Source organism: Mirounga angustirostris, unplaced genomic scaffold (assembly GCF_029215605.1).
Source record: "Mirounga angustirostris isolate CCGP_5_RB_7025 unplaced genomic scaffold, mMirAng1.0.hap1 SCAF_9, whole genome shotgun sequence".
Lineage (NCBI taxonomy): Eukaryota > Metazoa > Chordata > Mammalia > Carnivora > Phocidae > Mirounga > Mirounga angustirostris.
The window spans coordinates 111,502,937-111,521,823 of NW_026991717.1; the positions used below are offsets into that span (position 1 = coordinate 111,502,937).

At 43.9% G+C, this 18,887-nt stretch overlaps 1 protein-coding gene across 2 annotated transcripts; it reads left to right on the plus strand.

Annotated features, from left to right (window-relative positions):
- The first annotated feature begins 9,116 nt into the window (after nucleotides 1-9,116).
- Nucleotides 9,117-18,530, plus strand: RDH12 (retinol dehydrogenase 12). Of its 2 annotated transcripts, XM_045901070.3 has the most exons (7): nucleotides 9,118-9,375; nucleotides 10,804-10,922; nucleotides 11,629-11,784; nucleotides 12,658-12,762; nucleotides 13,785-13,994; nucleotides 15,231-15,420; nucleotides 17,688-18,530. In XM_045901070.3, exons 1-7 carry the CDS (start codon nucleotides 9,308-9,310, stop codon nucleotides 17,788-17,790), a joined length of 951 nt encoding a protein of 316 aa, XP_045757026.1. In that variant the 5' UTR covers nucleotides 9,118-9,307; the 3' UTR covers nucleotides 17,791-18,530. The 2 variants fall into 2 exon arrangements, with proteins under 2 accessions (XP_064427288.1, XP_045757026.1); XM_064571218.1 differs by lacking the exon at nucleotides 12,658-12,762 and having other exon boundaries at nucleotides 9,117-9,375.
- The last annotated feature ends 357 nt before the right edge of the window (nucleotides 18,531-18,887 follow it).

Sequence of the window (18,887 nt, forward strand, 5' to 3'; positions counted from 1 at the left end):
ATCTGGGTGGCTCAACCTGTTAAGCATCTGACTCTTGATTTAGGCTCACATCATGATCTCAGGGTCCTGGGATCGAGTCCCACATCAGGTTCTGTGCTTGTTGTGGAGTCTGTTTGAGATTCTTTCTCTCCCTCTCCTCTGACCCTCCCCCCACTCCCTCTCTCTCTCTCTCTCTCAAATAAATAAATGATAAAATCCTAAAATAAAAAAGAAATGTATGGAGCTAGAAACTAATCAGTAGAAAATTCTTCCAATCATCAGAAAAGGTAGGGTGCCTGGGTCGCTCAGTCAGTTAAGCATCTGCCTTTGCCTCAGGTCATGATCCCAGTGTCCTGGGATCAAGACCCTCGTCAGGCTCCCTGCTCAGCGCAGAGCCTGCTTCTCCCTCTCCCTCTGCCTGCCGGGCCCCCTGCTTGTGCTCCCTCTCTCTCAAATAAATAGATAAAATCTTAAAAAAAAAAAAAAAAGGTAAAAGGTTAAGTGCAATATTTGGTTCTCTCATCCATGCCTCATCAAAATGGAAATTATTCAACAATGCAGCATATGCAATTTTAAAATGTACCATTTCTTCTTTTTTTTATGTGAATACATGAAAAAATGATTGATCAGAATTCCTGTTTCTAGGGCAGCAATGCTACAGACCACAAGTGTATGTGACTGTGTATGACATCACACAATTTATGCAACTATCAGTAATTAAAAGCACATTTGAAGAGAACCTCAATCTGAGCATGAGAAAACATCTGAAAACTCCAATTTAGAGACATTCTACAAAATAACTGACCAGTACTCTTCAAAGGCGTCATTGTACATCACAACTGAAAGCAGTGTGGGATCCTGAATTAGGTCCCGGACCAGAGATAGAATATTAACGAGAAAACTGGTGAAACTAGAATAAGGTCTGCCATTTAGTTAATGGCATTCTATCAACATGTTCCTGATTTTGATAATACTAGGGTTATTTAAGATGTTAACATTAGGGGAAGCTAAGTGACAGGTATGCAGGATCTTTCCATACTGTTTTTAAACTTTTCTGTAACATTTAAAAATAAATGTTTTTAAAACAAATTTGATAACCCATGATCAAGGAAAGGCTGATTTATCTTTTTATTCTCTCTATAGAAAATGATTTTATAAAATCATCGTAGGAAGAGGCCATTCAAAGTATGCAGCCAAAAAATAAGAAAAAGGTAATTAAGTGTGTCAGCCAGTTAGTTAATAAAATTATAATGTCATTTTCTGGATTTCGTGGTATTTATGGCAATTGTCAGATTTTTAGAATTTGTAATGTGCTATTCAATTCTTTTCTTGCACTGACTTCTCCTGTTTTCACTCTTGTGCTTGGTATTTATTCATAATATTATACTCTTTTTCTTTAAAAGAGTCCTCTAAGTAGAATAGACATCTAGATCCACTTCTGATGATGTTTTATTTCATAAGCCAGACCCATCCTTGAGAGAGAGCACGCGAGAGGGGTTGGGGGGGCGGGGAATTCTTTGAGCAGACTCCCTGCTGAGTGTGGAGCCCAATGCAGGCTGATCAGTCTCACAACCCTGAAATCATGACCTGAGCCAAACCCAAAAGTCGGCTGCTTAACCGACTGAGCCACCCAGGCGCCCCCAAAATTTTCCCAAGATTGAACTGCAAAAAAACCCTTAGCTTCTTTTCTGCTTTACATCCCGTTTCAGTCCCCAGAGCCCAGTTTGTTCTCTTCTTTCCTTCCTTCCTTCCTTCCTTCCTTCCTTCCTTCCTTCCTTCCTTCCTTCCTTCCTTCCTTCCTTCCTTTTTAAGATTTTATTTATTTGGGCAATCCTCTCAGGTCCTCTCCCTCTTCAGGAGCTTTGTACTATCTCTCAATAATAAACTTTACAAAAAAAAAAAAAAAGGATTTTATTTCTTTTCTTTTTTTTTTAAGATTTTATTTATTTATTTGACAGAGAGAGACACAGCGAGAGAGGGAACACAAGCAGGGGGAGTGGGAGAGGGAGAAGCAGGCTCTCCGTGGAGCAGGGAGCCCAATGCGGGGCTCAATCCCAGGACCGTGGGATCATGACCTGAGCCGAAGGCAGAAGCTTTATGACTGACCCACCCAGGCGCCCTGATTTTATTTATTTACTTGAGAGAGAGAGCAAGCAAGAGAGAGAGCACAAGCCGGTGGAGAGACAGAAGCAAACTCCCCACTGAGCAGGGAGCCCAATCCGGGGCTTGAGCCCAACCTCGGGATCATGACCTGAGCGAAAGGCAGACGCTTAACCCACTGAGCCACCCAGGCGCCCCAGTTTGTCCTTTTTCTAAGTATCATTTGTAGGAGTGACTCACATTTCACTTCTGTTAGAACCAAAATCTTTACAGTACTCACAAAGCTGCAAAGAATTAAATTAGAATATTCTAGGATTTAATAACCAGAGAGAGATTACTGTAAATTTAGCTGCTTGGAGACCTTAGCTCTAGGTTCTGGGAAAACACAAAGACGTAGGTCCTGTTTCTGTCTCTGAATGGGAGAAACAAGAATTTACCTAACTCAGCTTCAAGTTAAACTATTACTGCTGCCTTAAGGGAGAGGTTTATACAGTGGGCGGGGGACGCCTGGGTGGCTCAGTCAGTTAAGTGGCTGCCTTCGGCTCAGGTCATGATCCCAGGGTCCTGGGATCGAGCCCCACATCAGGCTCCCTGCTCGGCGGGAAGCCTGCTTCTCGCTCTCCCACTCCCCCTGCTTGTATTCCCTCTCACTGTGTCTCTCTCTGTCAAATAAATAAATAAAATATTAAAAAAAAAATACAGTGGGTGGGAGCCAGAGAAGGGAATGATGGATAGGGTGGGTGAAAGCCATAAAGAAGAAATGATACTTAAGTTGGACTTTAAAGAGGATCAAAGATTCCTTCAGCTGAAGAAAATTTCCATGATGTTAGAAAGTTAAAAAAAAAAAAAAGCAAAAGAGTATATATGGTGATGTATTCCAACTTTGCATTCTGAAATCTTGTTTCTTGATTTTCCATGACAAATGGTGTGTGCGTGTTTCCAACATTTTAATGTGAAAAAATGTTGAACATTCATAAAAGTTTAAATAATTTTATAGCAATCATCCATCTATCACCTAGATTGTACATTATGCTACATTTATCACATATAAAACAAGCAGAATAAATGTTCTTCTCTCCATCTGCCAGTCCGTCTTCTTTCATTAATGCACTTCCATGTAAATTGCAGACATTGGGACACTTTCCCTTCAAAAACTTCAGATGCATATCATCAATTAGAGTTCAATATTTGTCTATGGTTTTTTCTTTTCATGTAAAATGTACATACAGTGAAATGCACAAATTTCAAGTGTACATTCCCTGAGTTTTGACAAATGCATTGATTCATGTAACCCAAACTCCTATTAAGATATAGATCGTTCATTCCCATCACGCTTGGAAAGTTCCTTCAGGAGAGGTGTTTTTGAAATTTATGTGTGTACAGATCCCAGCCACAGTAGACAAATGGAGTGATCAGAGATAGACAGAATTAAGCTGGGAAAAGAAAAAGTTTTTTTTTTTTTTGAAGATTTAATTTACTTATTTGAGAGAGAGGGAACGTGATCACAGAGGGAGAGGGAGAAGCAGACTTGCCGCCGAGCAGGGAGCCCGATGCAGGGCTCGATCCCAGGACCCTGGGATCAGGACCTGAGCCGAAGGCAGATGCTTAACTTACTGAGCCACCCAGGCGCCCAGAAAAAGTTTTGAAGGGCAAAAGAATTAGGAGATGGGTAACACCCCTAGGCCCTGAGGAGTTGCTATTGACTGATCAGATCAGCAGGTTAGCTTGGTTAGACTCCAGCTGAGCCAAAGGTATGGGACACTAAGCAAAACATTACTGTGCTCGAATCCTATTCAATATACACATCCTGAAGTTGTATCATTCTGTTATCCTGAAGGCCCATCCTGGAAGGCAGTGTTCTCAAAGGGGTGATTTTGCCCCCCGGGGGATAGTTGGCAACATCTGGAGACATTTCAGTTGTCACATGTCACTGGGTAGAGGTCACAGATGCTGCCAAGCATCTTCCAATATACAGGACAACCTTAAGAGAAAGAATTATCTGGCCCAGAATGTCCATACTGCCTGCTGTAGGGAAGTGCATATTAGCAGCAAACTCTTTTTCTTTTCTTTTCTCTTGTTTTCTTTTCTTTCCTTTCCTTTTTTCTCTTTTCTTTTTCCTTTATCTTCTTTTCTTTTTCCTTTCTTTCCTTTCTTTTCTTTCTTTTTTCTTTTGAAAGATAGTGTGTTTATTTCAGCTTTTAAAATCAAGAGAAGGGAACAATCATTATTACTGAGTAAAATAAATACAAAGACGTACTTCCTTTTTGGTGACGTTTGGGGTAGAGACATGGGAAAAGGCAGCAAGCTCCTCATGGCTGGAAATGGAAATTTCTATGTGGTGTTGCATGAGCCCTTTCAGGAAAGTGGGGGATGGTTTGCAGTAGGAAGATTGGATTTGGAATCTTTTACTTGTCTAGCTTCTAGAATCTGTGACTTTAAGACTAGGGGAGGGGAGGGAAGGAAAGAAAGGTTTACAGTTCTTTCTCTTGCTCTAATTCATAAGAGGCTCCTTTCCAGAGCAATCAGGACAGGGGTAACCAGGTGACCAGTGCGGTATGATTCCGCTTAAATTCGGACCAAAGGTCAAATTAGGGAGCAGCTTCCCAGCTTCATAGCATGCCCTAGAAGGTAATGGCATTACCTTCTGACCTGTGATTTACCAGTGGCAGGAAGAGGGTCTTTCTCAGTGGTGTTGCAACTGATGAGCACTTTTTCATCCCTGAATTTCAGATCTGTTCCCATACTAGTTCTCCTGGTGTTTTCATCCTCTTCTCTCTCTGATTTATATCTATGTTTGTTTCACATTGAATGTCCCTAAAAACAGGCACTGCTCCATTGTCCTTCAGTGTGGATTACAATGATGAAGTAAATCCTGGTAATGTGGCAACACATGTTTAAGAATGTCTCCATACTGGTTTGAGAAATAGCTTTGTTTTATGATGTTGCAATGATTAATGAAATTAAACCAGTAAGTTTGTTTCAAAGTGATCTGGATCTCTTTGTTCAAAACTTTAATTTTTAAGAAGCCATGGGTTATAGGTTCACAAGGTACAAAAGGATACACAAGGTACATTCAGTGAAAACCTTCCTCCTCCTGTCCCCCTGTCCTTTTGGAAGCGACCATCATTAGCCATTTCTTGTCATCTCTTCTGAGATAGTCTATTCAGATACAAACAAATATTGTCCATGTATTCCCTCCATTTTTAAGCAAATGGTAGCATATTATATACACTGTTCTTCTCCCAGCTTTTTCACCTAACATGTCTCAAAGATTGTTCTATTATCAATTGTGTTTTTTAAAAAGTAATTATTCCTTTTTTACAGCTGCATAGTATCTGTTGTGTATGTGGCTGTCTGTATTATTGTGGTTAGTTAGGTTTCTTAGCTTTTGCTGTTACACGTTTTGCTACAATGACAGTCTTACAAATAAGTGGACGTGGAATATCTGGGTCAACAGGTGTATGCTTTGCTTTATTAGATGTTATCACACTTCTCTCGGGAGAATGTAACAGTCAGCTCTCCCACTAGCAGTCCATCACTATTTCTTCACGCTTTTGCCAACGGACTATGTGATAATCTTTTTGGTCTTTGCCAATCTGTTAAGTGAAAAGGAGCTCCTCATGTAATTTTAATTTGTATCTCTCTTGTTATGAGTGAGGTTGGAGAGCCACTTGTATTTCCTTTTCTTTAAACTGTTATTTCAAGGGCACCTGGGTGACTCAGTCGTTAAGCGTCTGTCTTCGGCTCAGGTCATGATCCCCAGGGTCCTGGGATCAAGCCCCGCAGGGAGCCCGCTTCTCCCTCTCCCACTCCCCTTGCTTGTGTTCCCTCTCTTGCTGTGTCTCTCTCTGTCAAAAAAAATAAATAAAATCTTTTTAAAAAACTGTTATTTCAATTGGGTTGTTTATTCTTTTTCTTAGTAATGTGTATGAGTTCTTTAAATACTAAATAAATTAGACTCTTGTCTGCAGTACGTGTTGTGATATCCCACCCCTCCCACCAGTTTCTCTTTCATGTTGCCTTGTGTATGGTAGTTTTTGTCATGAAGATTTTTTTCTTTCTTTCTTTCTTTTTTAAGATTTTATTTATTTATTTGACAGAGAGACACAGCGAGAGAGGGAACACAAACAGGGGGAGTGGGAGAGGGAGAAGCAGGCTTCCCGCTGAGCAGGGAGCCCGATGCTGGGCTCGATCCCAGGACCCTGGGACCATGACCTTAGCTGAAGGCAGACACTTAATGACTGAGCCACCCAGGTGCCCTGAAGATTTATTTCTTTTTTTGATTTCTGGGTTTCCTATTAGAAGGGTCTTACCACTCCCTTATTTTCAAATTTGTCCAGTGGCTGTTGTTAATACTTTAATGGTTCCATTTTTTATATTTTTATCTTTGATCTATTTGAAATGTTGATGTAAAGAGTAAGGTAAGGGTCAAGTTTACTTTTTCCTGCTGGTTACCTAAGTAGCTTAATACCTTATTGAATAATCCATCTCCCGCCTCCCCTAACCCACACACTCATTTGAAATGGGGCTTTTATCATCTCTAATTTTCAACATGTATTTGGGTCTGTTTTTTGGCTTTCCATTTTGTTCTGTTGACTTGTCTGACTATTCACCTGCTTGTATCACACTATTTTATTTATTTATTTATTTATTTTTAAAGATTTTATTTATTTTTATTTTTTGAGAGAGAGAGAATGAGAGAGAGCACATGAGAGGGGGGAGGGTCAGAGGGAGAAGCAGACTCCCCGCCGAGCAGGGAGCCCAATGCGGGACTCGATCCAGGGACTCCAGGATCATGACCTGAGCCAAAGGCAGTCGCTCAACCAACTGAGCCACCCAGGCGCCCCAACACACTATTTTAAATTATTACAGCTTTGTAACATAGTTTAGCATTTGGTAGGACTAATCAATTGCTTGAGGGTGGCCTTTGGATTATAATATTTAATGTGTGTTTTTAGCAAACTATGTATTTCCATAATTCTAGATAAATTGAATATCATCTCCACAAACTAGCAGACGTTGGATTTGATTCAGTAGCACTGCAGAGCTGGAAGACCTTAGTACAAAATTATCCAGATGTGAGGTTACGAGATGTACTTTCCTTTGGGTGCTTTGGCATTGCGTCTGTTTCTCAGCTGACCCTGGCCCTGATTTCACGGCAAGGAAGGACTCTAAGCATAAAACACCAACAGATCTTGTTTTCACACAAAATCTGTGAGGTGTTGCAGACCCAGGGTCACCAAGTATGGGGGAAGAGGACTCTGTCCAGTCAGCTGGACCATGCTGGCTCACTGGACATCAGCTGCTAGGAGAGGGGCATGGGGAGCACCAGTGGCAAGATCTCAGGGGCTCCTGGGACTCTGAGGGCTCTGCCGCTGGCATGGCTGCATTGAACTGGAGTCAGAGCAGGAGAAGTGGGAAGAGAGGAGACAGGCACCATGGGAGTCAAGAGAGATTCCTCCTGGGACTGATCTGATTATGCCTTGTTCTGCTCATCAGGCCCATGAGATTCCCAAGCGGCAGGAACTCTGTCTTCAGGATACTCGGCACAATGCCTGACACCAGCAGGTGCTTAGAAAGTATATGTTGAATGGATGAATGAGGGAGGGAACACGTGCCTGCCACGGGGCTCTTCTTCATCACGTGCATCTTCTTGGAGCCTCCTCGAGCTTCACAGGAAGGAGCAGAACTAGGGCACGACTCTTGGGGGCCTGTTCTGATTCTTGCCTGTCATCCCGTCCAGGAGAGGGATGTTGAGTGAGCAAGGGCTGTGAACCCTCCTCCCACCCTCTCACACATTTTTGGAGGGCTCTAATAGCTTTTTGTCTTGTGTTTTCGCTCATCTTTAATAGCATCCAACGGAGGGGCAGCTGGGTGGCTCAGTCGATTGCGTGCCCGACTCTTAATCTTAGTTCAGGTCTTGATCTCAGGGACATGAGTTCAAGCCCTGCCCTGGGAGCCTACTTTAAAAGAAAATAATAGCATCCAACTGAAATGTTACTCCCGTTCACTACCTCTTCCTTTTCTGCCCCAAACCCTTGAGTAAAGCAAGGGGCAGAGCAAAGGAGACAGGAATCAATACAATTAATCAAAACAGCCAACTCTTGGGCGCCTGGGTGGCTCAGTTGGTTAAGCGACTGCCTTCGGCTCAGGTCATGATCCTGGAGTCCCGGGATCGAGTCCTGCATCGGGCTCCCTGCTCGGCAGGGAGTCTGCTTCTCCCTCTCCCGCTCCCCCCTCTTGTGCTCTCTCTCTCAAATAAATAAATAAATAAAATCTTTAAAAAACAAAAAAAAAAACAGCCAACTCTTTCACTGTATTTCCTATATGCCAGTTTCTGTCTCAAATTTTCTACCTATTTAATTAGTTTAATACTTAAAAAACAGGTAGGTATATATTTTTACCATACCCATTGCACAGTGAGGAAACTGAGTAACTTACACAGGGCCATGGAGCTTGTAAGTAGATTGTCTGGGATCTGAACCAGGAACTCCACTCTAGAACCCATGCACTGAAACTCTTTCCTTGGCATGTACACATGTGTGTTAACGTCACTGAAGGATAATATAAAACACAGAAAAGTGCACAAATCAAGTGTACGACGCAATGAATTTTCACACCTCTGTAACCAGTACCCACCGCAAAGAACAGAACACTTATCCCCACAGGAGTTCCCAACATGTGCCCTCCCAGTCTCTACACCTTTCCCACCAAGGGAATCCACCCTCCTGACTTCTCTTACCATTCCCCTGGGGGGTTCTGCCTTCTCTTTCTTTCTATTTTAATCACACTTGTATTCCAAGTGTCATTGGGTCTGTTGCTAAAGTTAAAAATATTCTGTCTTGCAGGAGTAGGGGTGGGGGATGTTGGGAGAACACATTCCACAGATAAGAGAAATAATTGAGGGTGGAGAGTTAGCAGGTAGTTGCTCTATTTTTCCCTCATTCCCTTTGCCAGTAAGTGTGACGTTCCGCCCCTTCTACTGGCCTCTTCCCCGAGGACTACAACTCCCAGCAGGCTGTGCTCTGACAGCTCTCGGATTTAAATAGGATTCTGGGCCAAGCTTAGATAGAGTCAGGCTGCTGCCGAGCACCCCGGAGTGAGAGGAGCTGGAGGAGGGAGAGGCAGCGCCAAGCAGCCAGGAGTTGGAGTCAGATCAGGAGCTTGAACCAGACTTGGAGTCCAAGTTGCTTTTGCTAAAGCAGCAGCAACTAAAGAAGTTGAAAAGATGCTGGTTATTTTGGGACTGCTCACCTCCCTCCTTTCTTTCCTGTACTTCAGAGCTCCATCCATCAGGTTTGTCTTATTTCAGTAACTCATGGAATATTTTTGCAAAGCCCTGGATTGGGAGACACAGAGCTTGTAAATTGATGAGTTCTCAGCTGCTGAAAGAAGAGAAAGGGATGGAGGCTGAGGGAGGAAAGGTCAGGCAGAAAAAGCAGGAAGGAGGTCGTCAGGAATACCCTGGTGGGAAAATGGGAAGGAAGCACCTAGGGCTGGGAGAGACGGGCTCTTTTGAATGCTGATGCTGTGGACAGCTGACCCTATGAAGTCGCTTGACAGACAACCGAGGTGGGAGTGCTTGCTCTTTCACTCTATTCCCTTGGGTTTCTCTGAAGGTCCCTAGGTCCTTTCTTCACTGCCCCTGATCAAGGTAGCCCTGCTGGGTTACTATGGGAGGTCATTGCTGAGGGACTCATTGTTAAGTACCAGGCATTTTGCAAAGGAAACAAACTCTCTTACCTTTGAGACTACCCTCAACTAATGATTCAGGATGGGTCTTCTGCTGTGGGATGTCTGAAGGTGTCACAGAAATGTGTGTTCTGAGTGAAAAACTTGAAAATTGCTGACAATAAAGAAGATTAAATGGACATAGCAGGAACAGAGGGTTGCTCTACGTCCTGGCATAGAAACTTGGGTTTAAGTTCCAAGTTTGCCACTACTAGCAAGTGACTTGAACTTCTTTGACCCTCAGTCTTCTCCACTATAAAACGGGGATAATGATGGAGTGGTCAAGAGGATTGAAATAAGTTATCTACAGAAAGTGCCTAGCCTAGTGCCGAGCAGTCAGATGATGCTCAGGAAATGTTAGTTCTGCCCTGTTCCCATCCTCTTTTTTGGAACTCATCAAATCAACTTTATGTGAGAGGATGCTCTCTTCACAGACATCTGAACAAGGTAAGTTTCTTTCTGGGTGCTGTGGCTAGAATGGAATCTCTAGTAGGACAGCAGAAAACCTCTGAAGATGTTGGCTCTCTAAAACTGGAGAGGAAGCCCAAGACCGTATTTGTAGCGCTGTTAATCAATTACTCACTGTTGATGCTTATTGAAGACCTAGAGCTCAGGACCACTGATTCCACTAATGCTCATCATCCACATGTTTTAAATGCAGGTTAGAGGAGGAAGCTGACCTCTGGGAACCTCTAGATGAGGGCTAGGCATCTGTGTTATCTAACAAGGGAGGTCTCCATTGGCCCTGGCTCAAGAGCACTTATTCAGCTCGTCCAAATGATCATTTGTAGTTTCTGGACACATGACCTTCCAACCTAAGCTGATGAGCAGGATGCCCAGTGGGGAAACAGTGTCCCCTGAAGATTAGCTTCTTTGGGTCTCCTGATGACAACTTAAAGAAATTTCTCTTTGAGGCTGGATGGATTTTCTGTTGCTCTCAGTCTGGAATTGGGAAGGATGGTGCATGAATGCTTTTGTTTCCCTTGCCTGTAGGAAGTTCTTTGCTGGTGGGGTTTGTAGATCAAACGTGCAGCTTCCCGGGAAGGTAGTGGTGATCACCGGCGCCAACACGGGCATCGGCAAGGAGACAGCCAGAGAGCTGGCTCGCAGAGGCAAGTCGTTCCCCTTCCATGTTCATAGGACAGTGCGTCCTGCCTTTCTCATTGGGACTTCTTTTTTTTTAAGATTTTATTTATTTATTTGACAGAGAGAGACACAGCGAGAGCAGGAACACAAGCAGGGGGAGTGGGAAAGGGAGAAGCAGGCCTCCTGCCGAGCAGGGAGCCTGATGCGGGGCTCGATCCCAGGACCCTGGGATCATGACCTGAGCCGAAGGCAGACGCTTAATGACTGAGCCACCCAGGCGCCCTCTCATTGGGACTTCTGTCCACATTTCCATCTCTTTCCTCCTGGGCTTGGAGATTCTGGTCAGGAATTCAAGGAACCTGGAATTCAAGTCCAGCTCTGACACCAACTTACTCGGTACCCTTAAACAAACTCCCCCCCGTCTCTTTCCCTAGTGTATAAAGGGAAATAATGATGTCCATGTATAATATTGGTCAAATCAGTTATGCTAAAAGGAGGTACCAAGCAACATCAAACACCAGCGTGTAAAAACCAGGATTCCCAGGCTCGGGTTAAGCTGACAGCAAAGGGACTGAGCAGTTCTACTTTTGAGAATCCTGAGGCGGTGAACTAGCCCCTCACCGTATAGGAATGGCTGGGCTGGGAGAATGCTCTGTCCCCTAGTCACAAACTTACATCCTCTTTTTCAGCCTAGGGTCTGAACATATTATTCTCTCTTTGTTTTGGCCCCAGGAGCCCGCGTATACATTGCCTGCCGAGATGTACTGAAGGGGGAGTCTGCAGCCAGTGAAATCCGAGCTGATACAAAGAATTCCCAGGTGCTGGTGCGGAAACTGGACCTATCTGATACCAAATCCATCCAAGGCTTTGCTGAGGGCTTTCTGGCAGGTAAGTCCCCTGTGAATAGACAGAAAAGCAGGAAGCTGGGTGTGGGAGTGGCTGCTCCACCCTGTGCCACCTGGGACCCTTACATCAGAGCCACCATGAATCCCCCTGGACAGGTTCTGCCACTTGAACCATCAGGGCAAGGAACTGGCAGTGGACAAGCTGGGTAGGATCCTTATCCTTTTCCTCAACAATGGGAAAGTCGGGCTCTCTGTCTGGGCTTGCAGCTTGGCATCAAGGTGTGGCCCTGATGTCACTCTCTTCTCTAATCCTGAGAATCAACCTTCTGTGGCCACAGGCACTAGCTGTTGCCAGAATTTTTCTGTATTTTGGAAAATGACTAGCTTCCACCAAGGCCTATGAAATGAATGAAGGACAGGGACCATGTCTGTCTTGTTTTATGACTATATGTCCAGTGCATAGCCTAGTGGGCCTGGCCCAGAGTCAGTACTCAGTATACATTTGCTGAATGAATGAATGAATGATGAATGAGTGGTGTCCAGGAAGATATCAGTAGCTAAATTTAGAAACCCAATGACAGTGTTTATTTATTTTATTTTATTTTTTTAAAGATTTTATTTATTCATTCGACAGAGAGACACAGAGAGAGAGGGAACACAAGTGGGGAAGCGGGAGAAGGAGAAGCAGGCTTCCCACAGAGCAGGGAGCCCGATGTGGGGCTCGATCCCAGGACCCTGGGATCATGACCTGAGCCGAAGGCAGACGCTTAACCGACTGAGCCACTCAGGCACCCCGACAGTGTTTATTAAATATCACTGAGATAGATCCGAGGGCAAGGAGAAAATACTCAGGATTGCAACAGGCAGCTAGTAGGCTCTGTGCTAACTACAGGGTCTCCTTGGTTTTCCTCTACAGAGGAAAAGCAGCTCCATATTCTGATCAACAATGCAGGGGTGATGATGTGTCCATATTCTAAGACAGCTGATGGCTTTGAAACCCACTTGGGAGTCAATCACCTAGGTAAGTTTGTTTTTGAAGATTCATTTATTCATTTTAGAGAGAGAAGTAGAAAGAATAAGTTGGGGGGAGGGTCAGAGAGAGAGAGAGAGAATCTCCAGCAGACTCCCAACTGAGCACAGAGCCTGACACAGGGCTTGATCTCAGGACCCCAAGATCATGACCTGAGCTCAAATCATGAATTGCTGCTTAACTGAATGAGCCACCCAGGTGCCCAGGTAAGTATTTTCGAGTGACTGAAAAACAAGACAAACCCCATCTTGTTTTCTGTATGGAGATGACCCTATACGAGTACTGAGAATCTCTAGTGGTCTTCACAGACCCCAGGATTCAAATAGACTGGACATACTGGTTTTTTGCTATTTTTCCACTGACCAGTACAGAAAAGTGAGATCCTCCTACCTGTACCATTGAGAAACCCCAAAACTTGAGAGATACCAAGAAGAATGTCATTCTCAGATGGGGCTGTGGTAGTGCAAGGCTTGCCAAGCAGGGTCAGGCATGGTGGGTGCAGGAGTCTGTGTTTGGCTGGAGAGGGTCACATCTATAACTGAGGGCCAAGCAAGTCAAGGGTTGGACCATGGAGGAGGCAGACCTTGAAGACCTAAGGTATGAATGAGGCTGGGGTTCAGAATTCAAGGTGATGGCTCTAGTGAGGAGATCATGGAACATGTTCTCTGGTCTTAGGCAAATTATTTTCCCTGACTATTCCATCCTTCCTTCCGTACACGAATGTACCTGGACCCTCAGTTGTGTGATCATGGCCAAAGGGTGGTCAGAAGCCAGCAGGCGACATTTCTTCTGACTGGGACAGGGCAGAGGGACAAATAAATACAGGGCAGAGGGACAGGGCAGAGGGACAAATAAATAAATGAATGATCATTTGCACTGGGTTATCACAGCACCAAAATTTGTTCATACCCAGAAGATAGTGAGCTATTACTGAAGTCCTATCATCAGCTTCCACCCCCTGAGCCTGGGCTACCACGCCACTCTTCAATCTCCCTTGCTGGCTTTCCTCGCAGGTCACTTTCTTCTCACCCACTTGCTCCTGGAGCGGCTGAAGGAGTCCACCCCTTCAAGGGTGGTAAACCTGTCATCAGTGCTTCACCATGCTGGCAAGATTCGCTTCCATGACCTCCAGGGTGAGAAGCGCTACAGCCGAGGTTTGGCTTATTGCCACAGCAAGCTGGCCAATGTGCTTTTTACACGTGAGCTGGCCAAGAGGCTCCAAGGTAAGACTGGAGAAAGGGCCATGGCTAAGATAGCAAAAGCAAGGTCTTCTGTTTAGATTAGAGATTCACAGAAACTTCTGAAGTCAAGATGTCAAACATGCACCTTTCAGTGGTAGCTTTATACACTAAGGAGAATGAGATTATAAACAGACTAAAAACAATTCTTGTCCTCGCAAAGCTTAAACTGGAACAAGGGTTAGGAATCTATAAAATCTGGAGACCATTTGCCACCGGGAATCAGTCAGAGTCTGGGAACAATGGTATTTACTATCAGAATGCAGAAGTAGTTGAGTAGGGTAATTATTAGAAGAAATAATAATAATAATAATTGAGAGTTTTGTATGTGCCATATTATTATACATGTCTAAACTCATTTAATACAACATTCCTATGAGGTAGGTTTCCCCCACTCTACAAATGAAGAGATAGCTATATCTCATCACAGATATATTAAGAAACTTGACCAAGCAAGTTTCCTAGCTGAGCCAGGATTCAAATGCAGATAGTCTAGCTCTGGAGTCTATGCTCTTTACTCTTCATCAGAGTTCAGACCTTAGTCCTACAGCCTGTTAGGTGACTGGGCAATTTACATAGCCTGTCTGTGATGAAAGCTCAGTTTCCGCAACTATAAATGGACACCTTCCAAGCCTCTTTGAGAACTAAATAAGATAATGCCCGTGAAGCCCGTAGCACAGCCCCTGGTCATAATAAGTACTAAAGATAGTAGAGGCACCAGGGGGTGTCTTGGGGTCCTGTTAACATCCATTATCTCCATCAACACCCCTCAATCTATACCCCATAAAATGCACTTGCCCAGCAATTGCAGCTCAAAACAAGGCCCTAGCCTCCTGCCTTCTAACTAGTTGCTTCCCCTAAGCCCCTTCTATAGAAATTTCAAGGATACCACTGTTAATAATTGATACTCCTCCTCCTCCTCCTACTACATGTGTTTTTTTCTACTATTAATACTTAAGCCACAGAGTAAAGGTGACATTGAAATAAAAGGACCTTCAATCAAGCACTCCTTGTGGTTCACAGAAGGCTGAGAAGGCAATAGATCTTTCTGGGAGAGATCAATTAATTCCTATCAGATTCTACCTGGCTAGGAGAGGCACCTTCTGAACCTGGGGTTTCATTCTCTGAGTCCCTTCCCACTTGTGCATTTTGCTGCAGGAGATGAGCTGTTTCTTTGGGCTCAGATGTGCCCCTGAACTAACTATGTTTCCTTCGCCCTAGGCACGGGGGTCACCACCTACGCTGTGCACCCAGGCGTCGTCAGCTCTGAGCTAGTCCGACACTCCTTCCTGCTGTGCCTGCTCTGGAGGATCTTCTCCCCCTTCGTCAAGTCGGCACGAGAGGGGGCGCAGACCAGCCTGCACTGTGCCCTGGCTGAGGGCCTGGAGCCGCTGAGTGGCAAGTACTTCAGGTACGTGGAGGCGGTCCTGGTTTTCTCCATCACCTGGGTATGTGGTGAGGCACAGGGCTCCCTGGGCGCTGCACCCGACCCTAGTGGCCAAGTTTGTGCCTGATCATGGAATCCAGGTTTGGGTTGGGCCTGCAAACCAAGTGCTGTTACTTTTCCAAGGGAGCTCGCATCAGAAACTTTTGTTTTATACCTGTGTACCACATTTCCAGGTAAGCTTTGTAGATTTCTGAGAGCTTCTAGGAAGGACTGTCCCTATTGGTTATGCCTTGGAAAGAACATTAACAGGCCCTCTGGATCCTTTTCTCTCCTTGAAGCTTTTGACCGCCTTCTTTCATGAATTCTTTAATACCACTTAGCACAAAGCACTGGGGCAAGGTCACCTCTCTCCTTGGGTGAACTCTCTCCCAGTAGGGCCAAGACTGGCATCATCTGTTGGAATGCAGAAATAGACATTTCACTGTTGAATCTCGCCACAGACTCAATGGGCAATCAGAGGTTGGGAATAAAAGGAAGCCCAAGATTAAATCTCCTTCCCATTCCATGACTTGATCCATCCCAATCTGCTATTCTGTCCCATTTGTTCAAGGCTGTTCATTGGCACACCATTTATTTATTTATTTATTTAAGATTTTTATTTATTTTGGGGCACTGGGTGGCTCAGTCAGTTAAGCGTCTGCCTTTGTCGGCTCAGGTCATGATCCCAGGGTCTTGGGATCGAGCCCCGCATTGGGCTCTATGCTCAGCGGGAAGCCTGCTTCTCCCTCTCCCACTCCCTCTGCTTGTGTTCCCTCTCTCGGTGTGTCTCTCTCTCTGTCAAATAAATAAATAAAATCTTTAAAAAAATAAATAAAATATACTTTAAAAAATTTTACTAGAAAATTTAAAATTACACATGTGGGTCACATCATCTTTCTCTAAGACAATGCTACCCTGATATCTAGGTGTTTAACATCACTGCTCTAAGTATGTGATAAAATATTATATAGTCGCTAAAACATTTCCAAATAATATTCAATTAATCAGAAAATGTCAGTGATATAATATTGTGAGAAAAAACTGCAATATAGAACTATGTAAGTATTCATTGTAAATACATAGAAGACAGTCTGGAAGGATACACAATAAACTGTAAGTAGTAGTTACTTCCAGGGAGTTTGAGAGTCAGGGGAGTGTGAAGGAGGATTTTAACCTTTTATTCCAGGTATTTCCTTATTAAAAAAATTTTTTTAAAGGTCACATATTTCTTATAACTTGATAATTGAAATATACATTTTTAAAAAAGATTTTATTTATTTATTTGTCAGAGAGAGAGCACAAGCGGCAGGCAGAGGGAGAAGCAGGCTCCACTGAGCAAGGAGCCCAATGTGGGACTCGATCCCAGGACCCTGGCATCATGACCTGAACTGAAGGCAGATGCTTAACCAACTGAGCCACTCAGGTGTCCCTAAAATATACATTTTTAACAAGAGAAAGATATCCTCCCTCAATACTAAATACAATATGATCCTAGTTTTGTGCAGACGGAAGAGAGAAAGTCTATATTCATGCACAAAGCAAACAAGAGTATAAGAAAAAGTAAATAGGCTTTTCTTCCTTATCAGCACTGTATTTTCCAAGTGTTGTACAGAACTTTTATAATTAAAAAAAAAAACTATTTAAAGAAAAACATCATGAGCGCTATGTTCTGCCCCCACCTCCTCCTCCATCTAGCCCCTTCCCCATCCCCTGTTCCCCACAAAACAAAAGAGAACAGGGTGCTTAGGCTGGGGTTCATTGGGCACAGGTGGATCTACGGATAGAATTCAAGGGGTCTGTGAAGTTGGATGGGAAGATAATTGTGTCTTCAATTTCACTAACCTCCCCCTGAAATTTGACATTTCCTTTGATGACAAACGTAGACCATAAACTGCAGGAGTCACAGTGCTACCTGTGCCTTTGTCATCAATAAAATGAAATATTTTCGCGTCACATGGCATTTGGTGCAGATGTCTCACGGTGTCACTTCTGCTCACCCCTACTTCAAAGGCTGGTGGCTATCAGACGCAGCACAAGCTCTTGTTATAGAATACATTAACAAAGAAGCCTCCTTATTACTCTATCACGCACTTGTTTTTAAAATACTTTAAAACTACATTTCAATACACTTAGTTCCTTTTCATCTGATGTATCTTACACATTTAGAAATATATCCTAAGAAAGAGGCCATAAACTTTTCCAGACTGTCGTTTTCCACTCCTGGATGTTCATTCTCTTTCTCTGCCCTCCAGTGACTGCAAGAAGGCCTGGGTGTCTCCAAAGGCTCGAGATAACGAAACGGCGGAGCGCTTGTGGAATGTCAGCTGTGAACTTTTAGGAATCCAGTGGGAGTAGAGCTGGAGGAAGAGCCACAGCTTTATCAGGCCTAGTGCATGCCTTAATGAAAGAGGACCAAGGAGAAGGCCACCTTGAAAGGACCATCCTCCTGGTTGGCTGCTCTTGAGAATCCTGCCCTGCTCCGATTCTCCCGACTCTTCTGGAAACCTTTGCGTACCCAACGCTCTTGTGAGGCTGGTTCATGGTGAACAAGATGTTCACACACCTACGGAGCCTTCTTCTCCAAGACTTGCAGAGTCAGCTGCCCTCTCTGGGCAGGAAGATTGGCCAGATGCCAGGCTGGGCACAGGGATGGCAGAAGAGTGTGGGAAATTAAGTCAGTTTCCTCACCAATACCAGAAACACCAGCCAGCATGCTCAGTTGATGTGACAGGAGCGTCAGAGTGACATACTGTATTTCCCGGGGCTATAGACCCAAACTCTGGGCTCCTTTTAATTTGAGATACTAGTCACAACTCTAGAGGCTACACCAACTCAGGAAAACCTTGGCTTATTCTTGGCCAACTTTGGTTTCTTTCTCTGAGCATCCTGGAGCCACTGCATGAAGCTGGACCTTCCCATGTTCTCTTTCTGGTTCTTTTTTTAAGAGTTGAAAAAATTTTTTTTCTAGATTTATTGAGATATAATTGACATAATATTGAGTAAGTTTGGGCCTTCTCATTTTCAATCACGTAGATGGTTTCTTTCTACAAAGTTCTCTTTACCTAAAATTTTAGAGAAAATAAAAACTGTGCACTCATCTTGTTGCCTTATTTATTTTGTCAGGGTAGCTAGGGAGAAATGGAACAAAGTGGGGAAGCCAGCCTTCTAGTTTAATGAGTAGTAGCTCATCCGACCCACCCACCCATAACCTTCTTATAATATTGCATCTGGGTGCAAAATAAGGTGGTTTAGTTGGATATTTATTCTAGTTTCTTCCAGCTCTCCCATTTTATCATCAAAGATATCACCGGAGGGACTTAAATCACACAGATGCTGATCTCTGCTACAGATTAAGGCCAGAGGTAATATAGAACTTCATTTAATTTGATACATAGATGCACAAAGACCAGCCCTGATAAATCCTCGACCTAAAATCACAGCTCTTCTCTCTC

Bases quoted from the DNA above. Each gene is read 5' to 3' on its own strand.
- RDH12 (XM_045901070.3), top strand. From the start codon at position 9,308: ATGCTGGTTATTTTGGGACTGCTCACCTCCCTCCTTTCTTTCCTGTAC. The intron at 10,923-11,628 runs GCAAGTCGTTCC...TTTTGGCCCCAG, and splicing joins CAGAGAGCTGGCTCGCAGAG to GAGCCCGCGTATACATTGCC. The intron at 12,763-13,784 runs GTAAGTTTGTTT...CTTTCCTCGCAG, and splicing joins CTTGGGAGTCAATCACCTAG to GTCACTTTCTTCTCACCCAC.